Here is a 25,775-nt window from a genome sequence, read left to right as displayed (position 1 = left end):
AACAAATTGATTTTCTGAATTTGAAATGGGGCATTTATTTAAAAAGGAATGTTATTACAAAATTTGGAAAGCTTTGGACCCCATGGATTGATGGATCGGGGTTGGCATCAAGACAGTTACACAGATAGCAGCTAGGTCTTAGGTCTTTTTTGAAAGCTAGGCCTTTGTTGTACACCAATTCCAGATGCATTATATTTCTTGACTGCACTTTTCCAGCATACAAGTACTCATCTGTATTTAATCTTTGTCCTAACAAGTTAACGGTAACCAACCAAGTATGGTATGCTCTCTTTTATTGAACTTTGGCTCATCTTTTGCACTTTGATATGACCACTAATTGTTTTGGGATCAGTTTTTTTTTTGTCTGTAAACATCCATAAATTTTAAAATTTTCAATAAAAAAAAATATTTGATTGAATTGAAATAAAAGTAATGGCATATAATAAAAAAGATAAAAGTTATACTACCCTGGCAGAAACTGTGCCAAAACTTTAACTCTGTGCAATTCACTATTCAAGTTGCACACTTAATTCTGCCTCCTCAGGGCTGGCATATGTCACATCAAGAGGTTTCTTTTCATAAACTCTTTAAAGCCCATACTAAATTGGCACATGCCATTTGAGAGGCTTTCTTAGCACAAGTTGTGCCAGAATTGACTTACTGTATTTCTCATGCCCCTTTATGTCTGATTCGTAATTAATTTTGAGAAGGAGAAATAACCTAGAGACAGAAATTGATCACAATTTTATTCTGAAGTCACCAAGATGCCAACATTGGTCTGGACCAGATAGTCAGATGAAGCTGGAGACATGATTGTGGCCAGGTCTTAAGGTATGGGAAGCAGCACTGTTACAATGAGGAAACACATATCCTCCCTCCTTCCTGGCAGAACTGTCAGATAAGGCGACGGCAAGTACTGTGGTATAAACCATGCAATAGTAATGATGAATGATGTAGGTGTGTAATAAATATTGTCTGTTCATTAATGCGTACAAATATTGTTTTAGCACCACCAGGCAGTGGCTGGACATTTAGTCATTTTAGAATTCCAATTTTAAAATTACGTTAAGACAATAGGAAAAAGGTAGCTTGAGGTTTTTACAGCTTTCCGATGAGGATCATCACAGTTTGTGCACCAAAGTGAATTGAACTATACAATTCACATCTTCCGCTAAGATTATTTAAAAAAAAAAAAAAAAATCTGGGTCATGTGATTCTAAGTCGAAGAACATTTATTTCACACCTAAAGAAAAAAAAAAAAATGACTAAAATGACAAATGCCATTATTGTTCGGCCTCTTCTTCAGTAGCTTCGATTCTCCTGGGTCCATATAGAAGAACGTATGCTATATGCCAGTCTCCTCCTCCTGACAACCTTAGTATGTCTTCTGGAGATACAATGCTCACTTTATCGTCATCAAACTTTATCCATTCATCTAAAAAGGGGGAAGAAAAGCATGAGAGAGCATGGCTGGGACAGCTCTGGCAACATACAATGGCATTACAGATGGCATCTACCACGTCTTGACTTACATTAGTAGATCATATAAGGAAAAATCCTTAGGTGAGAAAATCATGCATCAAATGTGACCTAACTCTTGTACAATATTTCCTATCATAGGGCAGAGACCATAGGGTTAGATGACAACTTAAATCCATAGGTCAGCAATGAAGGACACATTTTAAGGCGTTTTCCCACAAACAAAGTATATTTTACTCACTACATATTATAAAAATAAAGTTCCACAACTGGATGTGTTAAAATAAATGTTCCTGTGCGGAGATAATCTTATAAATGTGCCTTTGATGTGTACTGTGTCCCCCAAATTGCCCTGTAACTTAGGATAAAATACTACCTCCAGTTACAGGGGAAACGAGCTATAAAAATATAATGTTAAAATAACCCTTAAAAGACTTAAGACCTTATTGGGGGCACAGAGTGCAAAATAAATGAAAAAAAAATAAAAAATAAATAACAGATTAAATAAATGACACCAAATAAAAAAGGAGACATTGCCAGATTGAATCGCTGTTTGTAGATCCAGTCCCTTGGAAAGAAAATGTCCGATACATAAAAAATTATTTCTAAGACAAAACAAAAGGTGCACAATTTAAAATGTTTTTAGCCGACCTTTGTAGCTGTAGGAAAAAAAAAAAAGTGAAAAATACACATCTATATTTTCTATACATTTTGTCCCAATGAGAGAAAAAAAGACCAGCAACAAAAAAAAAAAAAATATGGCCCATGTATTGCTAAAAAAAAAATATATATTTGAATGAGAATATTTTCTTTAAAAAGGGCTATTAGAAGCTCAGGTACAATAAAACTCAAAAATGTGACTGGTCAAAAAGGGGGCAAAAAAATGGCCTGATCATAAACTGGTTAAACAACTAGCTGTGTAAAGAGGAAACACAGCAGGGAAACTCAGCTTGAATCCTTATGAAAAAAATCAGCAATTAAATATATAAAAAAAAAAAAAGTGTCTGTCAAAACTGAAATGTATTTACCGTGTTTCCTCCTGACCCACGAGACGTAGTGTCCTGAAGAACTTGATCTTCCCTGATGAGTAAGAACTGCCTGCAGCTCATAATAACCACAATTGTTGGAACCAGTATCTGGAAAATAGACCGTCACAAATGGACTGAGTGTAAAGAGGAAAAAATGAAACTTTTTGTTCGATAAAAATGTCACTTTCCCTATTTAGTAGACTTCTCCGTGAATTCACTGCTCAAATCTGTTTGGATGAAAACCACTCTTTCAGGATCAGGTTACAACAAATGGAACAGATAAATGGAGTTCGCGTTTCTGTTTCTAATATATGCAGAAGAGTCCCACTGATGTATACGGGATCCATCAGCTTTAGAATGGAAGAAAAAGATCTACATCCACAAACAGAAAAATAATACACCCCAATTATATGTATATGTACAGATTTAATGTATCTGGGCTTATTAGCACTGCAGGCGTGTATTTTATCTGGTTGGGTGCTTGTTGGAGAAATAGGGCTATATAAAGAACAATAAGGGGGCGACAACCTCCACTGACGGTAGGGGTTAAGAATAGGGGCATATGTTAGGGTTTTTAGACGATTTCCTACTTCCCCTTTCTTTACCCCTTCCACTTGAAATGGTAATTGCATTTGAATGGAGTATACCTGTAGGACCGTTCTACTCTGAGTTACCTGAAGGTGTTGATCTTCCAAATTGCATATACATATAAAGATGTGATATAGTGGAAAGATTTGGGTTTGCACTATAGTGATTTAAAACTTTTTTTGGTGGGTGTAATGTGGCAAATAGGGCTATATAGGACCAATAGGGTCAGTCTACACGGAGTCGGGGCGCCATGTCGACTATTAGGGAGCCAACCTCCACTGACAGGTAAGAGAATAGGGCTCCATACAGCAGGGGTAGGGAATCTTTTTTCTGCCAAGGGCCATTTGGATATTTATACCATCCTTCGGGGGCCGTACAAACTCCGCCCACAAAGTAACTACTGACTCAGGCACTGGTGTCAGGACGTAATCTTTCATTGTATGATCTTCAGTGTTCAGTAGTGAACACTGTGTGTGTGTGCTAACAGAGCAAGAAGAAAGTAATGAGCTGGTTGCAATCAAAATACAACTTCCTGCCCAAGAATGCGGTCCCTGAGAATCTGCTCAGGGGCCTAATAAAAGGTCATCGAGGGCTGTAAATGGCCCTGGGGCCGGAGGTTTCCCACCCCTGCCATACAGGGTCATTAGAATACATTATTGCGGATTTTAATAAGTATTGAAAGAATATATATATATATATATATATATATATATATATATATATATATATATATATATCTTGAGAAAGGATATTACATCCGAAACGTTGCCATGCCATTGGGCAATAGAGTCAATTTTTTTGTGCCATTTTTATTTTATTAATCTTATGATAAGAAGCCTTTGGACTGTTGGCTGGAGAAGCGTGCACATTATTGAGGTTATTTGATGGTGCTGTTCCAATTTTTTCTATATATACACTATCACAATGTCTGGTTGGTTAGCCAACACCTGCTTATCTGTCTGGATCTTGAAGTCCCAACAGGATTTACCACACAAGACAAGACATTATATTATACATGAGAACTGGAGAAGATGTGGAAGGTGAAGGCAACAGTGATTCCAGTGGTGATAGAAGCACTTGGAGCAGTGACCCCTAAGTTGGAAGAATGGCTACAACAGATTCCAGGAGCAACAGCTGAGCTCTCGGTCCAGAAAAGCGCAATACTGGGAACAACCAAGATCCTGCGCAGAACCCTCAAACTTCCAGGCCTCTGGTAGAGGACCCGAGAATGAGAAAGGACAACAAAGACCACCCCCATTGAGGGATGAGAAGGAAGATCTAATATATAAATAAATATATGGTTAACTTATTAAGGGCCACAATCTATTTTGGTTTACTTATTTTACTCTAATGAAACAAGTCAGGTTTATTTTGACCACAGATAGTATACAGTTTCAGATCTATAGTGCGCTTAGCATAGGCTGATTGTATCATTGTACAGCCGAAACATCAGATGCTATGGACTCGATTAATTCAGATTAGCATTTTATATACTAGTCTTAAAAGGGAGCGCTGCCATAAGATGTGTCAAATACATTATGAGGCATGACAGTCTTTAAAGTATTTGGCACATGCTTCAGCTACCATGTGCCATGAACAAATATAAACCAGAACAGTGACAAACAAGTTACACAGAAAACAAAAAAAAAAAAAAAAAAATCTATAAATACTATGGACTTACCATCTGGAAAGGAAAATGGTTCATACTTAACTTCTTTTTGATTAACCTGGCTTACCTAATATTAAATCAAAGAGAAAAAAGAAACAGCATTAGTGCTACATACTAACGTGTACTCACATAATTGTCACAATACTGTATGCCTGAAGGCAGGGGTCCCCAACCTGCGGGGTCGTGATGTGTGGATGCCAGCTGTCTACCCGTTTATAACATTAGCACCAGGTCTAACAAACCGCTATGAGGAGCAGATGGTGACTTGTGAGCGACCCCGCACAGAAGAGCAGATCTGGATGGGCATATGCTCATGGGGAAGAGGATGGGGGAAAATATGGTAAGCTGCCAGGTAGAGAAGTGCTTCTAGCTGGATGCTGTAGTGTAGTGGGAGTGCTTGATGCGAGGATATCGAATGAGGATAAGGTGGGAAATCTTGGATGTACATATACTGCCTCTGTATAGGAAGCTTTGGCTTTCATTTTACTGGTAATGGGGGGAGCTTAGTTTTACTACTGTGAGGGGGGTGAATGGGTCTCTCAAGGTAAGAAAGGTTGGTGACCGCTTCCCTAAGGTGTAGCCAGACTAGTCTAGGAGGCACAAGTGTAACAATATCAACAGAAAATTAGCCAATAATTTAAAAGGTGTAATCTGGCTCAGTTCACTTCTTCATCAGTAGTGGAGACATCTACAGGTATCTGCTGGCTCTCGAGCAGGATCTGGAAGGTATCTGCTGGCTCTCGAGCAGGATCTGGAAGGTATCTGCTGGCTCTCGAGCAGGATCTGGAAGGTATCTGCTGGCTCTCGAGCAGGATCTGGAAGGTATCTGCTGGCTCTCGAGCAGGATCTGGAAGGTATCTGCTGGCTCTCGAGCAGGATCTGGAAGGTATCTGCTGGCTCTCGAGCAGGATCTGGAAGGTATCTGCTGGCTCTCGAGCAGGATCTGGAAGGTATCTGCTGGCTCTCGAGCAGGATCTGGAAGGTATCTGCTGGCTCTCGAGCAGGATCTGGAAGGTATCTGCTGGCTCTCGAGCAGGATCTGGAAGGTATCTGCTGGCTCTCGAGCAGGATCTGGAAGGTATCTGCTGGCTCTCGAGCAGGATCTGGAAGGTATCTGCTGGCTCTCGAGCAGGATCTGCAGGTATTATGCTTCTGTCCTATTAATCATAATAGGCTAATGGTGCAATACATGCCCAGTTTCTCAGGAAACCACAGGAAGCCAAGTAGTCATTTTTGTCTACTAGTTTTTATGGGGTATTCTGTGAAGACAATTTCTTGTGACCCTTGAATAGACTTCAATAGATAGATCTAGTTAGGTCTGTAAGGATCTAAGAAACTAATATAATATATAAACTTGTAGCATTTAGTCCATGCAGCTGTCTTCATCCATTGCAAAATCAGTGTACTTTACCGTGATGGTATAATCCACCAACATAGTAACATAGTTTTGAAGGCTGAAGGAAGACCTTATGTCCATCTAGTTCAGCCTATTTTTAGTGCAGCTGTTCTGCATTGTTGATCCTGGGGAAGGCAAAAAACCCACAGAGTAGAAGCCAATTTTCTCCATAGGGAAAAAAATTCCTTCCCCTAAGCTGGGTCAACCGTCTACCTATAATATTATGTTATTCGTAACCTTCTATACTGTTACTCACAAGAAAAGCATCCATTCCTTTCTTAAATTCATTCAGTGAGTTGGCCATCACCACTTCCTCAGGAAGAGAATTCCAGAGCCTCACGTTCTTACCGTGAAGAACCCTCTTCTATGCTGGTGCAGAAATTGTCTTTCCTCCAAACGAAGAGAATGCCCCCTTGTTCTTGTCACAGTCCTTGGTACAAACAGTTCATTGGAGAGATCTCTGTATTGCCCTCTGATATACTTGTACATATATATTAGGTCTCCCCTAAGTCTTCTCTTTTCTAGAGTAAATAGACCTAATTTTGATAACCTTTCTGGGTATTGTAGTGAATCAACTCCATTTATCATTTTAGTAGCCAGCCTTTGAACACTTTCAAGTTCAGTAATGTCTTTCTTGAGCACCGGCGTCCAAAATTGCACACAATACTCCCAAGTGTGGTCTGACGAGTGATTTGTACAGAGGGAGAATTATGTCCCCATTTCATGTCCCCAGACCTCTTCTAATGCATCCCATGACCCCATTTGCTTTGGTGGCAGCTGCCTGATTCTGACACAACGTTCACTAGAATTTAGTTGTGAATTTTTGGACAACATTGTGCACTGGAAATCTACAACTAACCTGCTGGTCTGCCAGCCCAAGTCCACTGAAAAGTGTACAATACAAGTCAAAATTATTTACTTCCAGGTGCTGCAACATGAGTTTGTCAGTCTCATCTAAACATCTGCCCATTCATTTGTGTAAATCTCCTGCACTCATTGGAATTATTGGATTATCTACTTACTTTAGATGTCTGTCCTGAAACTTTCTTATCCTCCATATCCTTGAACTTAGATCGATAAGGGACCATCTTTTCCTGTAGATCTGGTGTGCATAACTCAAATACATCCAACATGAGAGGAAATTTGACATCCTATGTAGAATTAAAAAAAAAAAAAAAGGCGATTGCCAGGTAGGTTGTGAAAAGTTTAGCGACAACGTGGTGATTTGTATGCAGGTCCCAATTAAATGAGCCTCAATTGGAAGGCATAGCTTTTCAATCAAGTGCTATGAAAAAGTGTTTGCCCCCTTCCTGGTTTCCTATTCTTTTGCATGCTTGCCTCCCTAAACCTACCGTAATAACTGGTTGGGCTACCCTTAGCAGCGACAACTGTAATCAAGCGTTTGTGATAACTGGCAATGAGTCTTTTACTATCCCTCTTATCTTTGAAAATTGTTGTAATTCAGCCACATTGCAAAAGAATAAGAAATCGGGAAGGAGTCAAACACTTTCACACATCTGTAGACACTAAGTGATCATTACAGCCTTTGTGACACATTATTAAACGTCACAAATCACAGAAATACAAACGTACCTTAAGAATTTTGGCATTTACAGACTCTTTTCCTTTATAAAAGAACCGCATCATCTGGATTGTCAGGTAAGCAGGTAAACGGCTTATTCTTGTCTGTGAAAAGACCACAAAAAGTGAAAATTAAAGGGGTTTTCCCATGAGGATGATTAAAAAAAAAAAAAAAAAGCCTACGCTTTAGCCATATGCACTTCAAAGCATTCTATGTGTTTTCCTAGCACATATCTGAGCTTTTACAGGATGTCAGTCAGACTTCCAGTCAGCTTCAGTGAATGTATTTGCCTGTGGGCGTGTCAGCAGCCAAGCATCACATGACTTGCTCCAGGCTATTCCAACTTAATTTCCCAGAGTTCCCTGCTTCTGTGCGCGCTCCCGAGTGCAATAACGATGTCAGAGACCCTCTGGTTACAGACTGGCTGCATAGAAGCGGAGTACGGCAACTAGCTGGAGCTTCTGTTGTCATGTGATTGCTGTATGGGTGCTGCCGATTAGCTGGGAAGCACGAGACTAATGGAGAGACTGACAGGCAGTGTGTCTGAAGACCTCTTCATTCAGGGAGGCAAGTGTTCTCTGGGCTGATGCTCACAGATGAAAAATGTCAGCGTGCATAAGCCAACCCTGCTCGTTCATGTGAAAAGCCGGCGGCCATGACTGTATGCTGTAGTCAGGAGGATTCCATGTGCGATTGTTACTGGGAGGCCCAGTTATGGTTGGACCGACTTGACAGACTGCATAGATAAAGGCCTGTAGCACTATACACATCTGAAGACTGCTAACAAACATAAAATAAATTATATCACACACACATCTATATATACACACATATATATATATATATATCTCTATCTATCTATTATATATCTATCTATCTATCTATCTATATATATATATATATATATATATATACACACACACACACGTTCGTATATGAAAGGGCACTGTATTCCTGGGAAAAAACCCTTTAACTTACACAATAGAATCTAAAATATAACAGATTCTTAGAAAATGTACCAAAATAATCAAGGCTGTCAAAGAGGGGTCTCAGATGTTAAAATGCAGCTCTACTGTGCTTGTTGAAAACCAATTAAGTGAATTTCTTAAAAATAACCTGTAGCGTTCTGGATTCAGTCACGGGGATGGCGTCGGCATGGGTTCAGTCACCGCTCTGTGTATAGAGAGCAGCAGCTGTAACTGTGCGCCCGGCACTGACAGCTGATCGATCCCATTGCCGAGCTGCTGTCAGTCAGTCAGTGTCGGGGGTATAGTTACAGCTGCTGGTCTCTACACAGAGCAGTGACTGGACGCAGAGCAGTGACTGGACGCCGAACACTGCCGGGGGAAATAAAGTACATTTCCTTACAGCTGTGGGGGTCCAAGTGCCAGCACAGGTTCAGAATGATATTAACCTGTAGATTAACCCAATATCTATAGGTTAATAGCTTTTTTTATGTGACAGGCTTCCTTTAAGCCTCCTCAGTTTAAGAAAATTAAAGTGGATATGTCACCGGGATTCTCAATATAAAATATTATTATTAATAATAATCTTTATTTCTATAGCGCCAACATATTCCGCAGCGCTTTACAGTTTAACAGTTTCAAAACACAAGTCACAAGTAACAACGTTAACAATACAATAAAGCAAAATAAGACGACCCTGCTCGTGAGAGCTTACAATGTACAATGAGGTGGGGGAGATCCAAAATACAGGTGTGTATTTACAATGGTGTATTTACAGTGATGGTCCAGCCATCTTGAGGGAGTGAGGGATGGATGGATGGAGATAGTGAATGGGCTACACATGCACACTTACACATAGAATGACTTTGATTAGTGAACGAGATAGGCCGCTCTGAACAAATGTGTTTTGAGGGAGCGCCTGAAACTATGCAAATTGTGGATAGTCCTGATTTCTTGGGGTAGAGCATTCCAGAGGATAGGAGCAGCATGGGAGAAGTCTTGGAGTCGGAGGTACAGATTAGTGCAGAGGTTAGTCGAAAGTTGTTTGCACAGCGCAGCGGTCAGTTAGGCCGATGGACAGAAATGAGGGAGGAGATGTAGGGGGGTGCTGAACTGTGGAGAGCTTTGTGGGTGAGAACAAGTACTTTGAATTGGATCCTATAATGAATGGGCAGCCAATGTAAGGACTGGCGAAGAGCGAACGTGTCCGAGTACCGATTTGTCAGATAGATGACCCTGGCTGCTGCATTAAGTATGGACTGGAGAGGGGATAGTCGAGTGACGGGGAGGCCAATTAATAGAGCACTGCAGTAATCCAGGCGGGAGTGGATCAATGCTATAGTGAGGGTTTTTGTTGTTTCCATGGTGAGAAAAGGACAGATTCTAGAGATGTTCTTTAGGTGTAAGCGGCAAGAGCGGGCAAGAGATTGTATATGGAATGTGAAGGAGAGATTGGTGTCAAACATAACACCCAGACAGCGCGTCTGCTGCCGGGGTGTTATTATGGTGCCACCCACGGAGAGGGAAATGTCAGATTTAGGGAGATTAGTAGACGGCGGGAGCAGAAGTAGTTCAGTTTTGGAGAGGTTGAATTTCAGATAGAGAGTGGACATGATGTTGGAGACTGCGGACAGACAGTCACTGGCGTTCTGTAGTACAGCGGGGGTAAGGTCGGGGGAAGACGTATATAGTTGTGGGTCATCAGCATAAAGATGGTACTGAAAGCCAAATCTGCTGATTGGGGCCGTGTAGAGAGAAAAGAAGGGGCCAAGGGCTGAGCCCTGAGGTAATCCGACAGCAAGAGGAAGAGGAGACGACGTGGAGCCAGAGAACAAAGCACTGAAGGAGCGGTCAGAGAGACAGGAAGAGAACCAGGAGAGAGCAGTGTCCTTAATGCCTAGTGACTGGAGCCTAGAGAGTGGGAGATGGTCGTCAACAGTATCGAAAGCTGCAGATAGGTCAAGAAGAATGAGCAGCAAGTGGCCACCGTTACGTTTTGCTGTCGGAAGATCACTGGTCACTTTGATGACCGCAGTTTCAGTTGAATGTAGGGGGCGGAAGCCGGACTGTGAAGGGTCTAGAAGGGAGTGAGTGGAGAGGTAACGGATAAGGCGGGAGTAAACTAGGCGCTCCAAAAGTTTAGAGATGAAGGGGAGATTAGAGAATGGTCTGTAGTTGTTTGTGCAGGATGGGTCGAGAGCAGGCTTCTTTAGTAATGGAGTAACAATGGCGTGTTTGAAGGAGGATGGGAAAATGCCCGAGGAGAGGGAGAGATTAAAGATTGTAGTTAGGTGGGTTGTGATGACTGGAGAGAGAGACTGGAGGAGATGTGAGGGAATGGGGTCGGTAGTGCATGTAGTCGGACGAGAAGAGAGGAGTCTGGAGACTTCTTCTGTGAGGGGATTAAATGTGGAAAGTGAGCCAGGGGAGATGCAGGAAGGAATGGGAGTCACAGCACTTGGTGGTTGGGAGCAGATGTCCTGACGGATATTATCTATTTTTTCTGTAAAATGGGAGGCCAGGTCATTAGCACAAATGTCTGTGATAGGGGCTTGTGCTTTTGGCCTGAGGAGGGAGTGAAAAGTGTCAAAAAGTTTCTTGGGGTTGTTGGCTAGTGAGAAGATCAGGGTGGTGAAGTAGGTCTGTTTGGCGAGGTGAAGGGCAGCGTTCTAGGTTCTTAACATAAATTTGAAGTGGATAAAGTCTTCTGGTGTGCGGGTTTTTCTCCCTAGGCGTTCAGCACTCCTAGAGAAGTTGAATTTGTGATGTGAGCCAGGGCTATTTTACTCTGTGCTTGGAGGTTCTGAGGGTGAGGGGAGCTACTTGGTCAAGGGTGCCTCTAAGAGTGTCATTGTAGTGATGAACAGCCAGGTTAGGACAGGAAAAAGAGGAGATTGGGGACAGTGATGAGTGTAGGGAATCTGAAAGTGTCTGAGGGTTAATGGCTTGTAGATTTCTGAATGTGTAGTAGGTAGGAGTGAGCTGGGGTGGGCAAGGATTTGTGAGCGTGAAGGAGAGAATGTTGTGGTCAGAGAGTGGAAGCGGCGAGTTATTTAGGTGGGAGATTGAACAGAGCCGGACGAAGACCAGATCAAGGGTGTTACCGTCCCGGTGTGTATCAGAGCTTGAAAGCTGCGAGAGGCCGCGAGAGGCCTCGAGAGGTGGTTAGTGATAGAAGCTGGGATGCAGATGTGGAAGTAGGGCTGTTAAGGGGGATGTTGAAGTCTCCCAGGATAAGGGTTGGAATTTCTGAGGACATGAAGTGCAGCAGCCAGGCTGAAAAGTGGTCAAGGAAGTGGGTGGGTGAGCCTGGGGGCTGGTATATGACCGCTACTCTGAGGGAGAGGGGACGGAAGAGCCTGATGGTGTGGACCTCAAAAGAAGGGAATGAGAGTGATGGAACTGGGGGGGATGACCTGGAGAGTGCACTGTGGGGACAGGAGTATGCCGACTCCACCACCATGTCTGTTTGTGGGTCTCGGGGAATGAGAGAATTGTAAGCCACCATAGGAAATGGCAGCAGGAGAGACATTGTCAAAATCCTGAATCCAGGTTTCAGTGAGGGCCAACAGATTAAGAAAGTTGTTCAGAAAGTAGTTGTGTAGGAAAGGAAGCTTGTTACAAACAGACCGTGGATTCCAGAGGGCACTATTAAAAGATGTATTCTTTATTAAAGAGATCTCTGACCTGATGAGGCAGGGGTACTTTATTTCGAAAATGCACGTCGGATCGTTGGTTGGATCGCTGGGACATTGAAGCGTGTAACGGGACCCTTACACAAGTAAACCCATCCAGATCTATGGGGCTGCACACGTCAGTGTGTCCATGTGCAATACATGCAGACAAGTCAGTTTTATCCCGGCAGCAGGGTCCGCAATATGTCCCGCACACGTGCACACTGACGAAACCTGTGTGTATCATCCATGTGTCAAGTACTAGCAGCTGAGAAAAACTCAGCTAGCACTGTTCCAAGGAGCCGGATGCTGACTACAAATTGCATCAGCCTCACTTGGTCTCCCTGTGATCAGCGAGGCCAGGAAATGCTGATGACCGCTGTAATCAGAGCATTAAAAAAAAAAAAAAAATAATAAAAAAAAAAAAATGGTGTGGGATCCTCCATTTTTATTAACCAACTGAGAGAAAGCAGACAGCTGGGGAATGATGCAATTATTCTGGGAATATTCATAAAGGCTCCCAGCCTATTAGGCTGTGTGCACACGCAGCAGTTTTTGCTGCGGTGTACAGTACAATGATTCTCTATGGGAATCAAACACCGCAATGCAGACGGTGCGGAATTTTCCGCGCGGATTATCTGCGGTTTTCAATCCGCAGAAAGAATTGACATGTCAATTCTTTCTGCGGATTCCCCTGCGGTTTGCCATCTCCTCCATTGAGGAGATGAAAAACCGCAGGGCAAAACCGCAGAGCAATCCGCAGGTCTTTTAACCTGCGGTTTCACCTGCGGATTTTACAAAATCCGCACCTAATCCGCAGCGTGTGCACACAGCCTTAACATCAGCTCACAGCTGTCTGCGTAGCCTTTACTAGCTATTAAATAGGGGGACCAGAAAAAAAATTGACGTGGAATTCCCCTATTTTTAATAACCAGCAAAGGCTAAACAGATTGCCTTGGAAGAGGTCATGGATATTGGCCCCCTTGCAGACTAATAACCCCAGCTGCCCCATAAATGGGGCATCCATTAGATGACAGCCCGAAGCTGTCCAATTAGCCTGTTTACGCAGACAGCTATGAGCTGATATTAATAGGCTGGGAATCTTTATGGATAGTGACCTTTTCCCATAATAACACCATCCCTCAGCTGGTTAATAAAAATAAGGGGGACTCCGCGCCATTTATTTAATGGTTAGATATATTCATCTAGCTATATCTTTACACATCTAACAACTAAAAATCTGTCATTTGTATTATTCTATTCCATTATGTATAAAAACGATGGTGCACACAGACATACGTATGCCATACGGATGGCGTCATACTGTCACAAGGATGGCTCCAGTTCTGATTTTTCCACTACTGGAAATATTAGGACATGTGAAGGGGGTCCAAGTCCATCACAAAAATGTCATGTATATGCATGTGTTATTTGTACATGGGTATCTTATGCATCCTTGTGTGGATGTTTGTACCATGTATATGCGTGCATATTATGTAAATGTGTATATCATTTATTATCAAGTGCATATTACATTGTGTTTAAGGAGAACATGCATGGCAAAGTGTAGGCTTTAACACAGGCGAGTCCTGACAGATGGGAAAGTCCAAACACAAATTCTGCATAAGTACTAAATACTGTTCGCCCATGACGTAAATCACATGCTGCAAAAAATCATGATTCCTTTGTATCCTAAATGCAGAGTTATGCAGCTTTCAGAAAAAAAATAAATAAAAAAACCAACCTTGGGTTGGAAGTTGTGAACAGATTTGCAACGAAAAAAGGGGAATAATATACCGTAATAAAATATATTTAATATAACATATAAGTCATAGAGAGCAAATAAGACAGGCTATAGAAAAAGTAAAGTTCATGGAGAACAAATATGGTAATTGCTTTTCATGCAGATACAAGAAAGCAGGTGCAGACAGCAGCACCCAGGACATAGACCTCACATCCAGCATGTATTACAGAGAGGGACACTCCCACAAGAGAATAATCTAAAACCTGGATCAGTTTTTCTTATGAAAGGGGTCTATAGCCTTTTATTCGTTTCTGCAAGCTACTGCTTTTTTGGGACTTTCCTTCAATTTCATTTTTACAAAATGATTTATAATAAACAATTTCTATACTTACAGTTTTGTTATACGAAGCATCTCTTTGTAATGACGGTGACAGTTTGGTGATTACGTCTTGAAGGCGCTGAAAAGAATTAAAGAGACTGAAAAAAAATACTATTTACAGGGGTTGCCCCCTACCTTTCAATCATTTCAAACCTGGGCCAAATTGGTCTTCTAGGAGACCGTTTCTTACAACTCAGATAGAACGGGACCGTGAACGCTGTAATCAGTCTGGCCAGTGATTGGCTGCAGCACTCACCTGATGTCCACCCTCCTTCCCTCAATCTGGAAAGGAAGCCAGGAAATCAACAGTGTAGGTGCAGTAAGGGGTTTTTTTTTTTTGCAGACCACCATGTGTCCATTCTGAAACCAGAATGGTCCTAAAAATCATGCAGAGTTTAATAGAAATATTATATGGATCATCATAAAGCTTATTTTGCTGACCATATGCTCATTTGGTAAATTAAAAAAATAAATTTATAATGTGCAGATAGGCTATGAATATTAGCTTGTCCTAAGTAATTGCCTTTGTGCAATCACCGATATAGCGTAGAACACAAGGAGCTGCTCACCTGTTTGAGGCCTGTGATGAGATATTTCACTTCTTGGTTGATGTAGCAGTTGAGCTGGAGATGATTTTCATAGCTTTTGGTTACTTCTTCCTCCTCCGATTCAGTACATTTCATGCTTAGGGCATCATTAAGGAAACACAAGGCTGGCGAGAATCATGTCCACGACGACTCAGTAGTTCAAAACCCACATGTATGATATGGATAAAGAGCACTCGATATAACGGTCGGGTGTATAAGGCAACCTTCAATGATCTTCATATACAGACTACTCATATCGCAGTGTTCATTGGACAGGCCTGTGTCCTACTGGGAGAACATCTAATTTTCAAATGAATACAGCAGTCATCAGCGCAACTATTTGGATGTAGATTGTGAAATTTGATGAGAAAGTGGAATATTGGTCGTTTCCTAAACTGATGCTTAACAAGAACGCTTTACATTATAGCTGGTCTTAAAGGCCTGTCTCGTAGCCAGCTTATGAGAATTGGGAGAATTTCATCTAGTAAAGCGCAATAGGATAGTGAAATAGAGAAGATACAGAAAGGTTATGGTAGTGGGCCCTTCACCAGATCATAAAAAGTAGAAGAGACATTTTTTCTCCTTACCTTTCAATTGTTACCCAATGAAAAAAATGTATAAAATTGCAGCTTAAGATTTTTTATTTTTCACATGCGTTATGAAAAACAGGATTTTTTGGGTTGCTTACCGTAAAATCTGTTTCTCTGAGCCTTCATTGGGGGACACAGAGACCATGGGTGTATGCTGCTGCCACTAGGAGGCTGACACTATGCACAAAAAAAGGTTAGCTCCTCCTCCGCAGTGTACACCCCACCGACCGGCAGGAAGTTCCTCAGTTAGTGAGAAAGCAGTAGGAGAAGTAACAGAATAGATTGAAAGCAGAACAAACAACTCAACTGTAACAAACCGACAAACATAAGAACAGGAGTTGTAGAACATGGGAGGGTGCTGTGTCCCCCAATGAAGGCTCCGAGAAACAGATTTTACGGTAAGCAACCCAAAAAATCCTGTTTTCTCGTTCGCCTTATTGGGGGACACAGACCATGGGACGTCCCAAAGCAGTCCCTGGGGTGGGAAACAAACTTCCATCAGGCCAGTGGACTCGCCACCGCAGCCTGCAGAATCCTTCTACATAGGCTGGCGTCCGCCGAAGCGTAGGTGTGGACCCTGTAGAATTTCACAAAGGTGTGAACCGATGACCACGTTGCAGCATTGCAAAGCTGCAGCGCGGAAGCTCTGTGGCGCACCGCCCAGGAGGCACCCACCGCCCGGGTAGAGTGCGCTCTGATCCCTGGAGGGGCCACTCGATGCTTGACCCGGTATGCCTCCAAAATTGCCGATCTGATCCAGCGCGCAATAGTGGCCTTTGAGGCTGGGTGATGAACAGAGAGTCTGACTTCCGCAAGGAAGTCGTCCGGGCTAGATAGACTCTCAATGCCCTGACTAGGTCCAGCTTGTCCAAAGACCGCTCCCGAGGGTGAGCTGGGCTCGGGCAGAAGGATGGCAGAACAATGTCCTCATTGAGGTGAAACGAAGATACCACCTTCGGAAGAAAAGAGGGCGGAGGCCGCAGAACTACCTTGTCCTGATGAAGGACCAAAAAAGGAGAGCGGCAAGAAAGTACCGCTAATTCCGACACGCGCCGGATGGAGGTAATGGCCACCAGAAAGGCCACTTTCCAAGAAAGGAGGGAAAGGGAAACGTCCCTGAGAGGTTCAAAAGGAGGACCCTGCAGAACCTGAAGAACCAAATTAAGATCCCAAGGATCCACGGGAGCTCGGTACGGAGGAACCGTGTGAGCCACACCCTGGAGGAAGGTTTTGACCTGGGGCCGGGAGGCCAGCGTTTTCTGAAATAAAATGTACAGTGCCGAAACTTGACCCTTCAAGGAACTGAGAGCAAGCCCCGCATCCAGCCCTGCCTGAAGAAACGCCAGAATAGAAGGGAGCGAAAAAACCAAGGGCGCGATGTCATTGGCCTCACACCAGGAGAAATAGGCTTTCCAAGTACGGTAATAGATCTTCGAAGAAGAAGGCTTTCTGGCGCGGATCATGGTATGAATTACCCGATCAGAGAATCCTGCCTGTCTCAAAACCTCGGTCTCAACAGCCACGCCGTTAAATTGAACGACCGAGAATTGGGGTGGCAAATCGGGCTTTGAGACAGCAGATCTGCCCGTCGGGAAGCTTCCAGGGGGCGTCCGCGAGGTTGACAATGTCTGCGAATCAAGACCTTCTGGGCCAATTCGGGGCGATGAGGATGACTGGAATCCCCTCTGCTTTGATTTTCTTCAACAACTTGGGAAGAAGAGGCAGAGGAGGGAACAGGTAGGGGAGCACGAACTGATCAAGGGACGGCCAGAGCGTCGGCGCCCACTGCCAGAGGGTCCCGAGACCTGGACACGAATTGTGGTACTTTCCTGTTGAGGCGAGATGCCATGAGGTCTACATCCGGGGTTCCCCACCGACGGCAGAGCAGATGAAACACCTCCGGATGTAGGGACCATTACCCTGCCGCGAGACCCTCGCGGCTGAGGAAATCGGCGGCCCAGTTGTCCACGCCGGGAATGTGAACCGCGGAAATCGTTGGAACAAAGGTCTCTGCCCATTGAAGAATTCTGGACACTTCCGCCAGGGCTGAGACACTCCGTGTCCCCCCTTGGCGGTTGATATACGCCACCGCTGTGGCATTGTCTGTCTGAATCCTGACAGGCAGGCCCTTGAGGCGCCTTTCCCAGTGGACGAGAGCTAGATGGATCGCCCGTATCTCTAGGACATTGATCTGCAGAGCTGATTCCTGAGTCGACCATCGACCCTGAACAGTGTGATTGCGGAACACTGCACCCCAGCCGATGAGGCTGGCGTCCGTAGTGACAATCTGCCAGTGAACGGGAAAAGACCGCCACAAGAGAATGAGGGGAGACGTCAACCACCAGTTGAGAGACCGCCTGATCCGGCAGGAAAGGCGAACCGGACGAACCAGAGACAGAGCCGACCTGTTCCACCTGGACAAAATGGCCTGCTGGAGTGGCCTGGCGTGAAATTGGGCAAAGGGAACTGCCTCTATCGCCGCCACCATCTTCCCCAGGACCCTCATGGCTGACCTGAGGGATGGAAATCGTGTGATCTGTAATGATCGCACGCCCTGCTGCAGGGAAAGAATCTTGTCTTGTGGGAGAAATACCCTTGACCGACGAGTGTCGAACAGAAGGCCCAGAAACACAAGGCGTTGAGTAGGGACCAGACAGGACTTTTCCCGGTTGACGATCCACCCAAAACTGGACAGGGTGTCTAGAACGATCGCCACACTTAGGCGGGCCTGTTGAAAGGAGGGGGCCTTGATCAGGATATCGTCGAGGTACGGAAAAAGAACGAGACCTCTGATCCTCAACAAGGCCATCAACGCCGCCATAATCTTCGTGAAGACTCTGGGAGCGGTGGCGAGCCCGAAAGGAAGCGCGACGAACTGGTAATGTTCGTGAAGAATCGCAAACCGCAGGAACTTCTGATGTCCGGGAAATATGGGCACATGTAGATAGGCATCTTGGATGTCTATGGAACCCATGAATTCCTGCTCCTCCATGGAAGCAATTACCGAGCGAACTGACTCCATCCGGAAGTGGCGAAGGCGAACTCTCTTGTTGAGTAACTTGAGATCCAAGATGGGTCGAACTGTCCCGTCCTTTTTCGGCACCACAAACAGGTTTGAATAAAACCCTGTGAAGCGTTCCGATTCGGGAACGGGCACAATCACCCCGGAACTGAGAAGAGAGGCGATGGCCGAACCGAACCCCGGGACCAAGACCGGATCCCTCGGCGGACGGGATTGTAAGAAACGATCCCGTGGAAGAGAAATGAACTCTATTTTGTATCCTGTTGATACAACCTCTCTGACCCAAGCGTCCTCTACTGAGGCGAGCCAGACGTCGCTGAAGAAGAGAAGTCGACCTCCCAATTGGAAGGGACCCACGGGAGACCGATGGTAGTCATGCGGACGTAGACCGTCCAGATCTAGATCTGGACGGTCTTCCCTGGGAAGAGTGGGACCGCCAGGACGGAGTGGGCCTGAAGGAAACCTTCTTTCTTTCCTGACGTGCCTGTGGCCTTTGCTGGTTGGAAGGGTTTTCCGCCGTATTGAAACGGCGGAAAGTCCGACAGGGACGAAACTGACGCCTTGGAGGTGGTCTGCGAGGCTTGGAGGGGAGAAGAGAACTCGTACCTCCGGTAGCGTCCTTAATAATCTGATCCAATTGTGATCCGAAGAGACGCACTCCCTGAAAAGGCAGATTGGTTAGAGACTTTTTAGAGGACAAGTCCGCCTGCCAGGCCTTGAGCCAAATTGTACGTCGGATTGCCACGATGTTACTTGACGCCTGAACTGCGCAAGATGCGGCATCCAAGGAGGCAGAAAGCAGATAATCCCCCGCATGGGAAATCTGATTGGCGAGATCGGCCAAATGCTCTGGTCGTGCCTTATCCAGAATGCCCTGCCGAAGGTCATCTGCCCAAGTGGATATGGCCTTTGCTGCCCAAGAAGAAACAAAGACTGGACATACCGCTGCTGATGCCGCTTCGAAGGCAGATTTTGCTAGAGATTCTATGATCCTATCATTAGAATCTTTTAGCGACGCCACACCTGACAGCGGAAGGACCGTATTATTAGAAAGTCTGGACACGGGAGGGTCCACCGAGGGAGAAGCGGCCCAGTTGTCCGTGAGCTCTTTAGCAAACGGGTACAGCACGCCGAGACGCTTTCCTCTTTGAAAGCGTCTGGTCGGATCTTCTCTCTCCTTTGTAAAAATCTTTCCAAACTCAGAATGGAAGGGAAACACCCTGGATGGTGTTTCCGCCCGTCTGGACGAAACCTCCTGATCTGAGGATTTCGCAGGGGCGTCAGCGATGTCAAAGGTATGGTGAATCGCGGCAATGAGGTTTTGCACAGTAACCTTCATGTTCGCATCCTGGTCCGAATCCAGCTCTAAGACCCCTTCCGATTCCGAAAGCGCTTCGCCTGACTCGGTGGAGGAGGCCCGAGAGGGAGACTGCTGGGGACTATGGGGTGAGGTAGGACGAGGGGAGGACTCCGCCTGGAGGTCCTGCCTGGGCCTCTTGCGACTGCCGCTGGCTGGGTCAGATGGGACGTCCCGAGACGTGCTGGGTCCCGCCGAAGCTCTCAAGGGCAACTTGTCCAGAACGGCTACTAGGGACTGAGACACGTAGATGAGGTCTGCCACTGACTGTGATTAAGAGGAGGCCCAACCCGGCATGGGGGGCTCACTCGCCCCTGGGGCTATGGATGGCTCCTGAGCGGCGTCAGGCTGGACGCAGAGCGGGTACGATCAGACTTAGCGTTGGACATAGTGAAAAGAGAGGCAGTGCCGGCCGGTTGGGGGACAGAAGGCAGAGAAGGGTGTCAGTCTGCAGGTGCAGAGCTACTCACGGTCCGGTGTCCCCAAGGGCGACGCTCTCTGATCTGGCTGCAGGATGAGGCCAGGCCAATCCGGCTGAAAAAAAGGCCCAGCAACCGAAATCCGGCAGGGAATGAGGTCCGGCTGGCAGGCTGAAAAGATGGCGACCACCAGGGAAAGGGCGCGCTGCCAGAGGAAGAAGGGCGGAGCTCGCCGCAGAGATCCCCTTAGCACCGCCCGCTGTCCAATAGCAGGCTGGTGTGAGGCAAGGGGGCTGGGAAGGCCTAGGACGGGCGGGAGAGAAGCCCGCTTAGAAGAAAGGGGCAGGGGGCGTGGCCGCGACGCAGCGGTAGGCCCGAGATGAAGCCAGGGCCTAAATTAATAGCGCCGGCCGCCTGTCAGCAGGGGGTCGGCGCGGAAGATGCGCCGCAACACCGGGCCGCAACCCCGGGCCGCGTCCCTGCTTCCCACAGCCCGACCCCTGTATACCCCTGCCGGGATGAAGAAACGGGGGGGGGGCGCAGAACAAGGCCCGAAAGAAAAGGGGCCTTCATGGATGCGGCGACCGTGGGGAGAAGCGGGCGCGCAGGCCCTACCGTGGTCCCCTGGCGACCGCCTTAGGATGAAAACGCCGGGGGACCGCTAGACCGCATACTCACCCAGGCCGGGGGCCACAATAAAGGTACCTGAGAATCCCACGCTGTCTGTCGTCTTTATGGAATCCACGCCTCGTCCAACCGTCAGGCTCTGGTAGGCGAGATGGTTGGAGGCGGGGGGCAAGGACCGTCCGTATAGCTGGCACGCACCTGTGCGAGGCTCCTGGTCCTGCCGCGGAGACCTATGAGGATACGGGGTGGCAGTACACGCCGTACTCATAGTCTCTTTGTGGGAGTACGGATGTGACTGTTCACTCCGTATCCCTCCGAAACCTGTAAAGGAACGACGCACGACGAGGTAGATAGGGGTCTAATAAAAGACCCGTGTCCACCTCCTACTGACACCAAGCTAAACTGAGGAACTTCCTGCCGGTCGGTGGGGTGTACACTGCGGAGGAGGAGCTAACCTTTTTTTGTGCATAGTGTCAGCAGCATACACCCATGGTCTCTGTGTCCCCCAATAAGGCGAACGAGAAATTTGCATATTCTTATTAAAATGGACGAGGTTAAAATTTGTTTGAATGAACATAAATCTACTAATTGATCTTCTAAACCGCAGGATGTGAGCAGCGGTCAGGGGATGGCATCCAAACATAAAACAAATATTTAGGCACATCGGTTGCCAGACAGACACTCTATTAATGCATTACATTGGCAAGTGTTAGAGGAGGTTGCCATTATTCGGGACATTACAGCTAGTAAAGAACTGCTGCAGCAGGAGGTTTATTGGATGGGCTGACTTGCAAAGTTACAATCGAAACGATTAACCGAGAGGTATTACGTTATTGCTTAGTTTATGGCTGGAACTTTTATTCATAGGCATGAAGCTCTGATGTAGTTTTGTGAATGAATTATGAATTAGATCGTATTTGGGTTAATATGTGCCTATAAAACAGTCCAGCTGAGCCATGGGTATGAAACATGAATAAGAGGGCTATTCTTCCCGAAACGTCACATCCTGTGACACCATGTTGACTCGGGATGTCAGCTGGTGACTAATGTTACCCATTTTGGTTTCTTCAATAAAGAATCAGGACGGCGTCAGACGACTGCAATGTGCGAGTAGTCTGTATATACAGCTTAATGAAGATTACCTTGTGTACCCTACAGTTCTCAAGGAGGAATAATGGCCATAATGTATGTAAAGTAGCCTGAGACACAGACCAAGAACGAAGGGCAGCTAGATAAAATCAGTAACGAGATATGATGTACCACAAGGAAAACAAACATGATCCATTTACTACATGGCAAAAGCATAATATAAAGCCGCTGTGGAGACGCTATGAATATTGTATAGTTAAAAAGGGTCAATTCCCCCGATGTGTGCCCTTCTGTTCCAACTGTATGTTTTCAGTGTCTTATTTCCTTTAATTTTTGCTATAAAAAGGGTACGTCACTTCTGACTCAATACCAAAAAACTGGTCAATAAAACTCTTCTTTGGTGCAGCAGCAGCAGCAGCAGTGCCAGCGGACTCCGTCTATAGAAACAACATAAAGAGCTAGTTAACCTACCATTTTGCCAAGACAGAGTAAATGGACATAGAAATATGCGCTACTTTATAGAATATTTTTCCTGATTTTGCTTTAATTAACCCCTTACTGACATCGGACGTACTAATACGCCGATGTCAGTATTCCCCGCTTTGATGTGGGCTCCGGCAGTGAGCCCACCTCAAAGCCAGGACACGTCAGCTGTTTTGAACAGCTGACATGTGGCCGCAATAGAGGTGGGCAAAATCGTGATCCACCCGCGCCTATTAACTAGTTAAATACCACTGTCAACCTGACAGCGGCATTTAACATCCGCTTCCGACCATAAGTGCGCACACCGGTGACCTGAGTCATGTGATCGTGGGTTACCAGTGTGTCAGCATGACAACCAGAGGTCTCCTTGAGGATTACTATGAGCGCCACCCAGTGGTCGTCGTTCATAGCAATTCTAATTCTGCTACATAGAGGCGATCTGACCATCGCCTCTATGTAGCAGAGCCGATCGGGCTATGGCAGCTTCTTGCCTCCCATGGAGACTATTGAAGCCTGCCAAAAGTTAAAGAAAAATAGTTTTAAAAATAAAAAATAAAGTTCAAATCACCCCCCTTTCACCCCATTCAATATAAAACAAACAAAAAAACAAAACATACACATACCGCCGTGTTCAGAATTGCCCGCTCTATCAAAACAAAAAAAAAAAAAAAAAAAAAGGATTACGGTAACCTGATCGTTTAGTGACCCTAGCAAAAGAGCCAAAACAAAAAACAAGTGCGGGATTGCACTCACTAGTCCCGCAAAAAATAAACCCTCACATGGCCATGTTGACGGAAAAATAAAAAAAGTTATAGCTCTGGGAAGAAAAGGAACGAAAAACCAAAAAAACCTCCGGTCATGAAGGGGTTAAAAAGGTGCAAGATAAAGAGCACTGTTGCCTTGCAGCGCTGGGGTTCTGGGTTCAAATACCACCAGGGACAACATCTGCAAGGAGTCTAAGATCTCCACGTGTTTGCGTAGGTTTCATCTGTGTTCTCCAGTTTCCTCCCAGACTCCAAAGTCATGTGGATAGGGAATGTAGGTGAGCCCAAATGGTAACAGTACTGATTATGTCTGCAAAGCGCTGTGGTACATGGTGGCGCTAGAACAGCAAGTCAAAAACATAGAAGTGCTTCTCACAAAATTAGAATATCAAAAAGTTATGGTAATTTCAGTTCTTGAACACAAAAGGTAAAACTTATTAAATGGAGTCATTACAAAAGGAGTGATCTATTTCAAGTGTTTAATTCTGTTAATGTTGATGATTATGGCTTACAGCCAATGAAAACCCAAAAGTCATTATCTCAGTAAATTAGAATATTCTATAACATCAGCTTGAAAAATGATTTTAAAATCCAAAATGTTGCTCTACTGAAATGTATGTTCAGTAAATGCACTCAATACTTGGTCGGTGCACCTTCGGCATCAATTACTGCATCACTGCGGCGTGGCATGGAGATCAGCCTGCGGCATTGGTGAGGTGTTATGGAAGCCCAGGTTGCTTTGGTTAAGGTCAGGCGAGTTTGCTGCCAATCAAGCACAGTGATACTGTTGTTTTTAAACCAGGTATTGGTACTTTTGGCAGTGTGGTCAGGCGCCAAGTCCTGCTGGGGAATGATATTTCCATCTCCAATAAGCTTGTCGGCAGAGGGAAGCATGAAGTGATCTAAAATTTCCTGGTAGACGGCTGCACTGACTTTGGTCTTGATAAAACACAGTGGACCAACACCAGCAGATGACATGGCTCACCAAACCACCACTGATTGTGGATACTTCACACTAGACCTCAAGCAGCTTGGTTTGTGTGCCTCTCCACTCTTCCTCCAGACTCTGGGACCTTGATTTCCAAATGAAATGAGAAATTTACTTTCATCTGAAAACAACACCTTGAACCACTGAGCAACAGTCCAGTTCTTTCTCCTTGGCCCAGGTAAGACGCTTCCGGCGTTGTCCATTGGTCATGAGTGGCTTAACACAAGGAATGTGACATTTGTAGCCCATGTCCTGGATACGTCTGTGTGTGGTGGCTCTTGAAGCAATGAGTCGAGTAGCAGTCCACTCCTTGTGAATCTCCCCAAAATTTTTGAATGGCCTTTTCTTAATCCTTTCAAGGCAGCGGTTATCCCGGTTGCTTGTGCACCTTTTTCTACCACACTTTTTCCTTCCACTCAACTTTCCATTAATATGCTTGGATACAGCACTCTGAACAGCCAGCTTCTTTAGCAATGACCCTTTGTGGTTTACCCTCCTTGTGGAGTGTGTGTCCATGACTGCCTTCTGGACATCTGTCAAGTCAGCAGTCTTCCCCATGATTGTGGAGACTACTGAAACAGACTAAGGGACCTTATTAAATGCTTAGGAAGCTTTTGCAGGTGTTTTTTGTTAAATATTCTAATTTACTGAGATAATGACTTTTGGGTTTTCATCGACTGTAAGCCATAATCATCAACATGACCATAAATAAACACTTGAAAAAGATCACGGTTTGTAATGACTTTATATGGAGTTTCACTTTTTGTATTGAAGATCTGAAATAAATTAACCTTTTGATGACATTCTAGTTTATTGATAAGCAATTGTATGTAGAAATTTGAAGGTCATTAATCACCGCAAAAATACGGATACGTCACTATATTCTAGAACGTAAGTAATAATGTCACATGAGGCAATCCAAAAAAAGCCAAATTTGATCAAAAAATGTGTAAAAAAAAAAAAAAAAAAAAAAAAAAAAAAAGGTTTTCCCTCATTCCCTCATTGTCATCCGCATGCAATCCATTTTTATACCAAAGTTATTAAAAGTTTACAACACTTAAATGAAGTTTCAAAAGTTGAAGACCTGCAATGCATCATAAAAATGATTACCTTATTTTTCAGATTATAAGACGTTCTTTTTTCTCCCAAATTTGGGTGGAAAATGGGGGTGCGTCTTATAATTTGAATATACCTTACTGGCCGTGTTGGAGCAGGGTCCCAGCTGGAGGAGGCAAGAGTGGCGCGTTGCTGCAGACCGCAGGCTGGGAGAACGGGTTGTTCAGATTTGCGACACTGCAGGTGTTTGGTGGTCCGGGGGCTCCGCCTACATTTTTTGAAAGCCTGG

General features: G+C 45.0%; 1 protein-coding gene across 1 annotated transcript in view; it reads right to left on the bottom strand.

The window, feature by feature from the left end:
• Positions 1-729: 729 nt before the first annotated feature.
• USP14 (ubiquitin specific peptidase 14) overlaps positions 730-25,775 on the bottom strand; it is a 65,719-nt gene continuing 40,673 nt past the window's right edge. Inside the window, exons 9-16 of the mRNA XM_073550865.1 lie at positions 22,547-22,632; positions 15,074-15,188; positions 14,518-14,583; positions 7,754-7,846; positions 7,183-7,311; positions 4,777-4,831; positions 2,508-2,615; positions 730-1,435 (exon numbers count right to left, since the gene is read on the bottom strand). Of these exons, the coding sequence (XP_073406966.1) occupies positions 1,284-1,435; positions 2,508-2,615; positions 4,777-4,831; positions 7,183-7,311; positions 7,754-7,846; positions 14,518-14,583; positions 15,074-15,188; positions 22,547-22,632 (804 nt within the window). The 3' untranslated portion in view covers positions 730-1,283. The remainder of the gene's footprint in view (positions 1,436-2,507; positions 2,616-4,776; positions 4,832-7,182; positions 7,312-7,753; positions 7,847-14,517; positions 14,584-15,073; positions 15,189-22,546; positions 22,633-25,775) is intronic.

The sequence above is a fragment of the Dendrobates tinctorius genome, unplaced genomic scaffold (assembly GCF_039654945.1).
Source record: "Dendrobates tinctorius isolate UK_male_01 unplaced genomic scaffold, ASM3965494v1 ptg000171l, whole genome shotgun sequence".
Lineage (NCBI taxonomy): Eukaryota > Metazoa > Chordata > Amphibia > Anura > Dendrobatidae > Dendrobates > Dendrobates tinctorius.
Note: the sequence above shows the minus strand (reverse complement) of the source record. Positions and strands in the feature narration are given on the sequence as shown.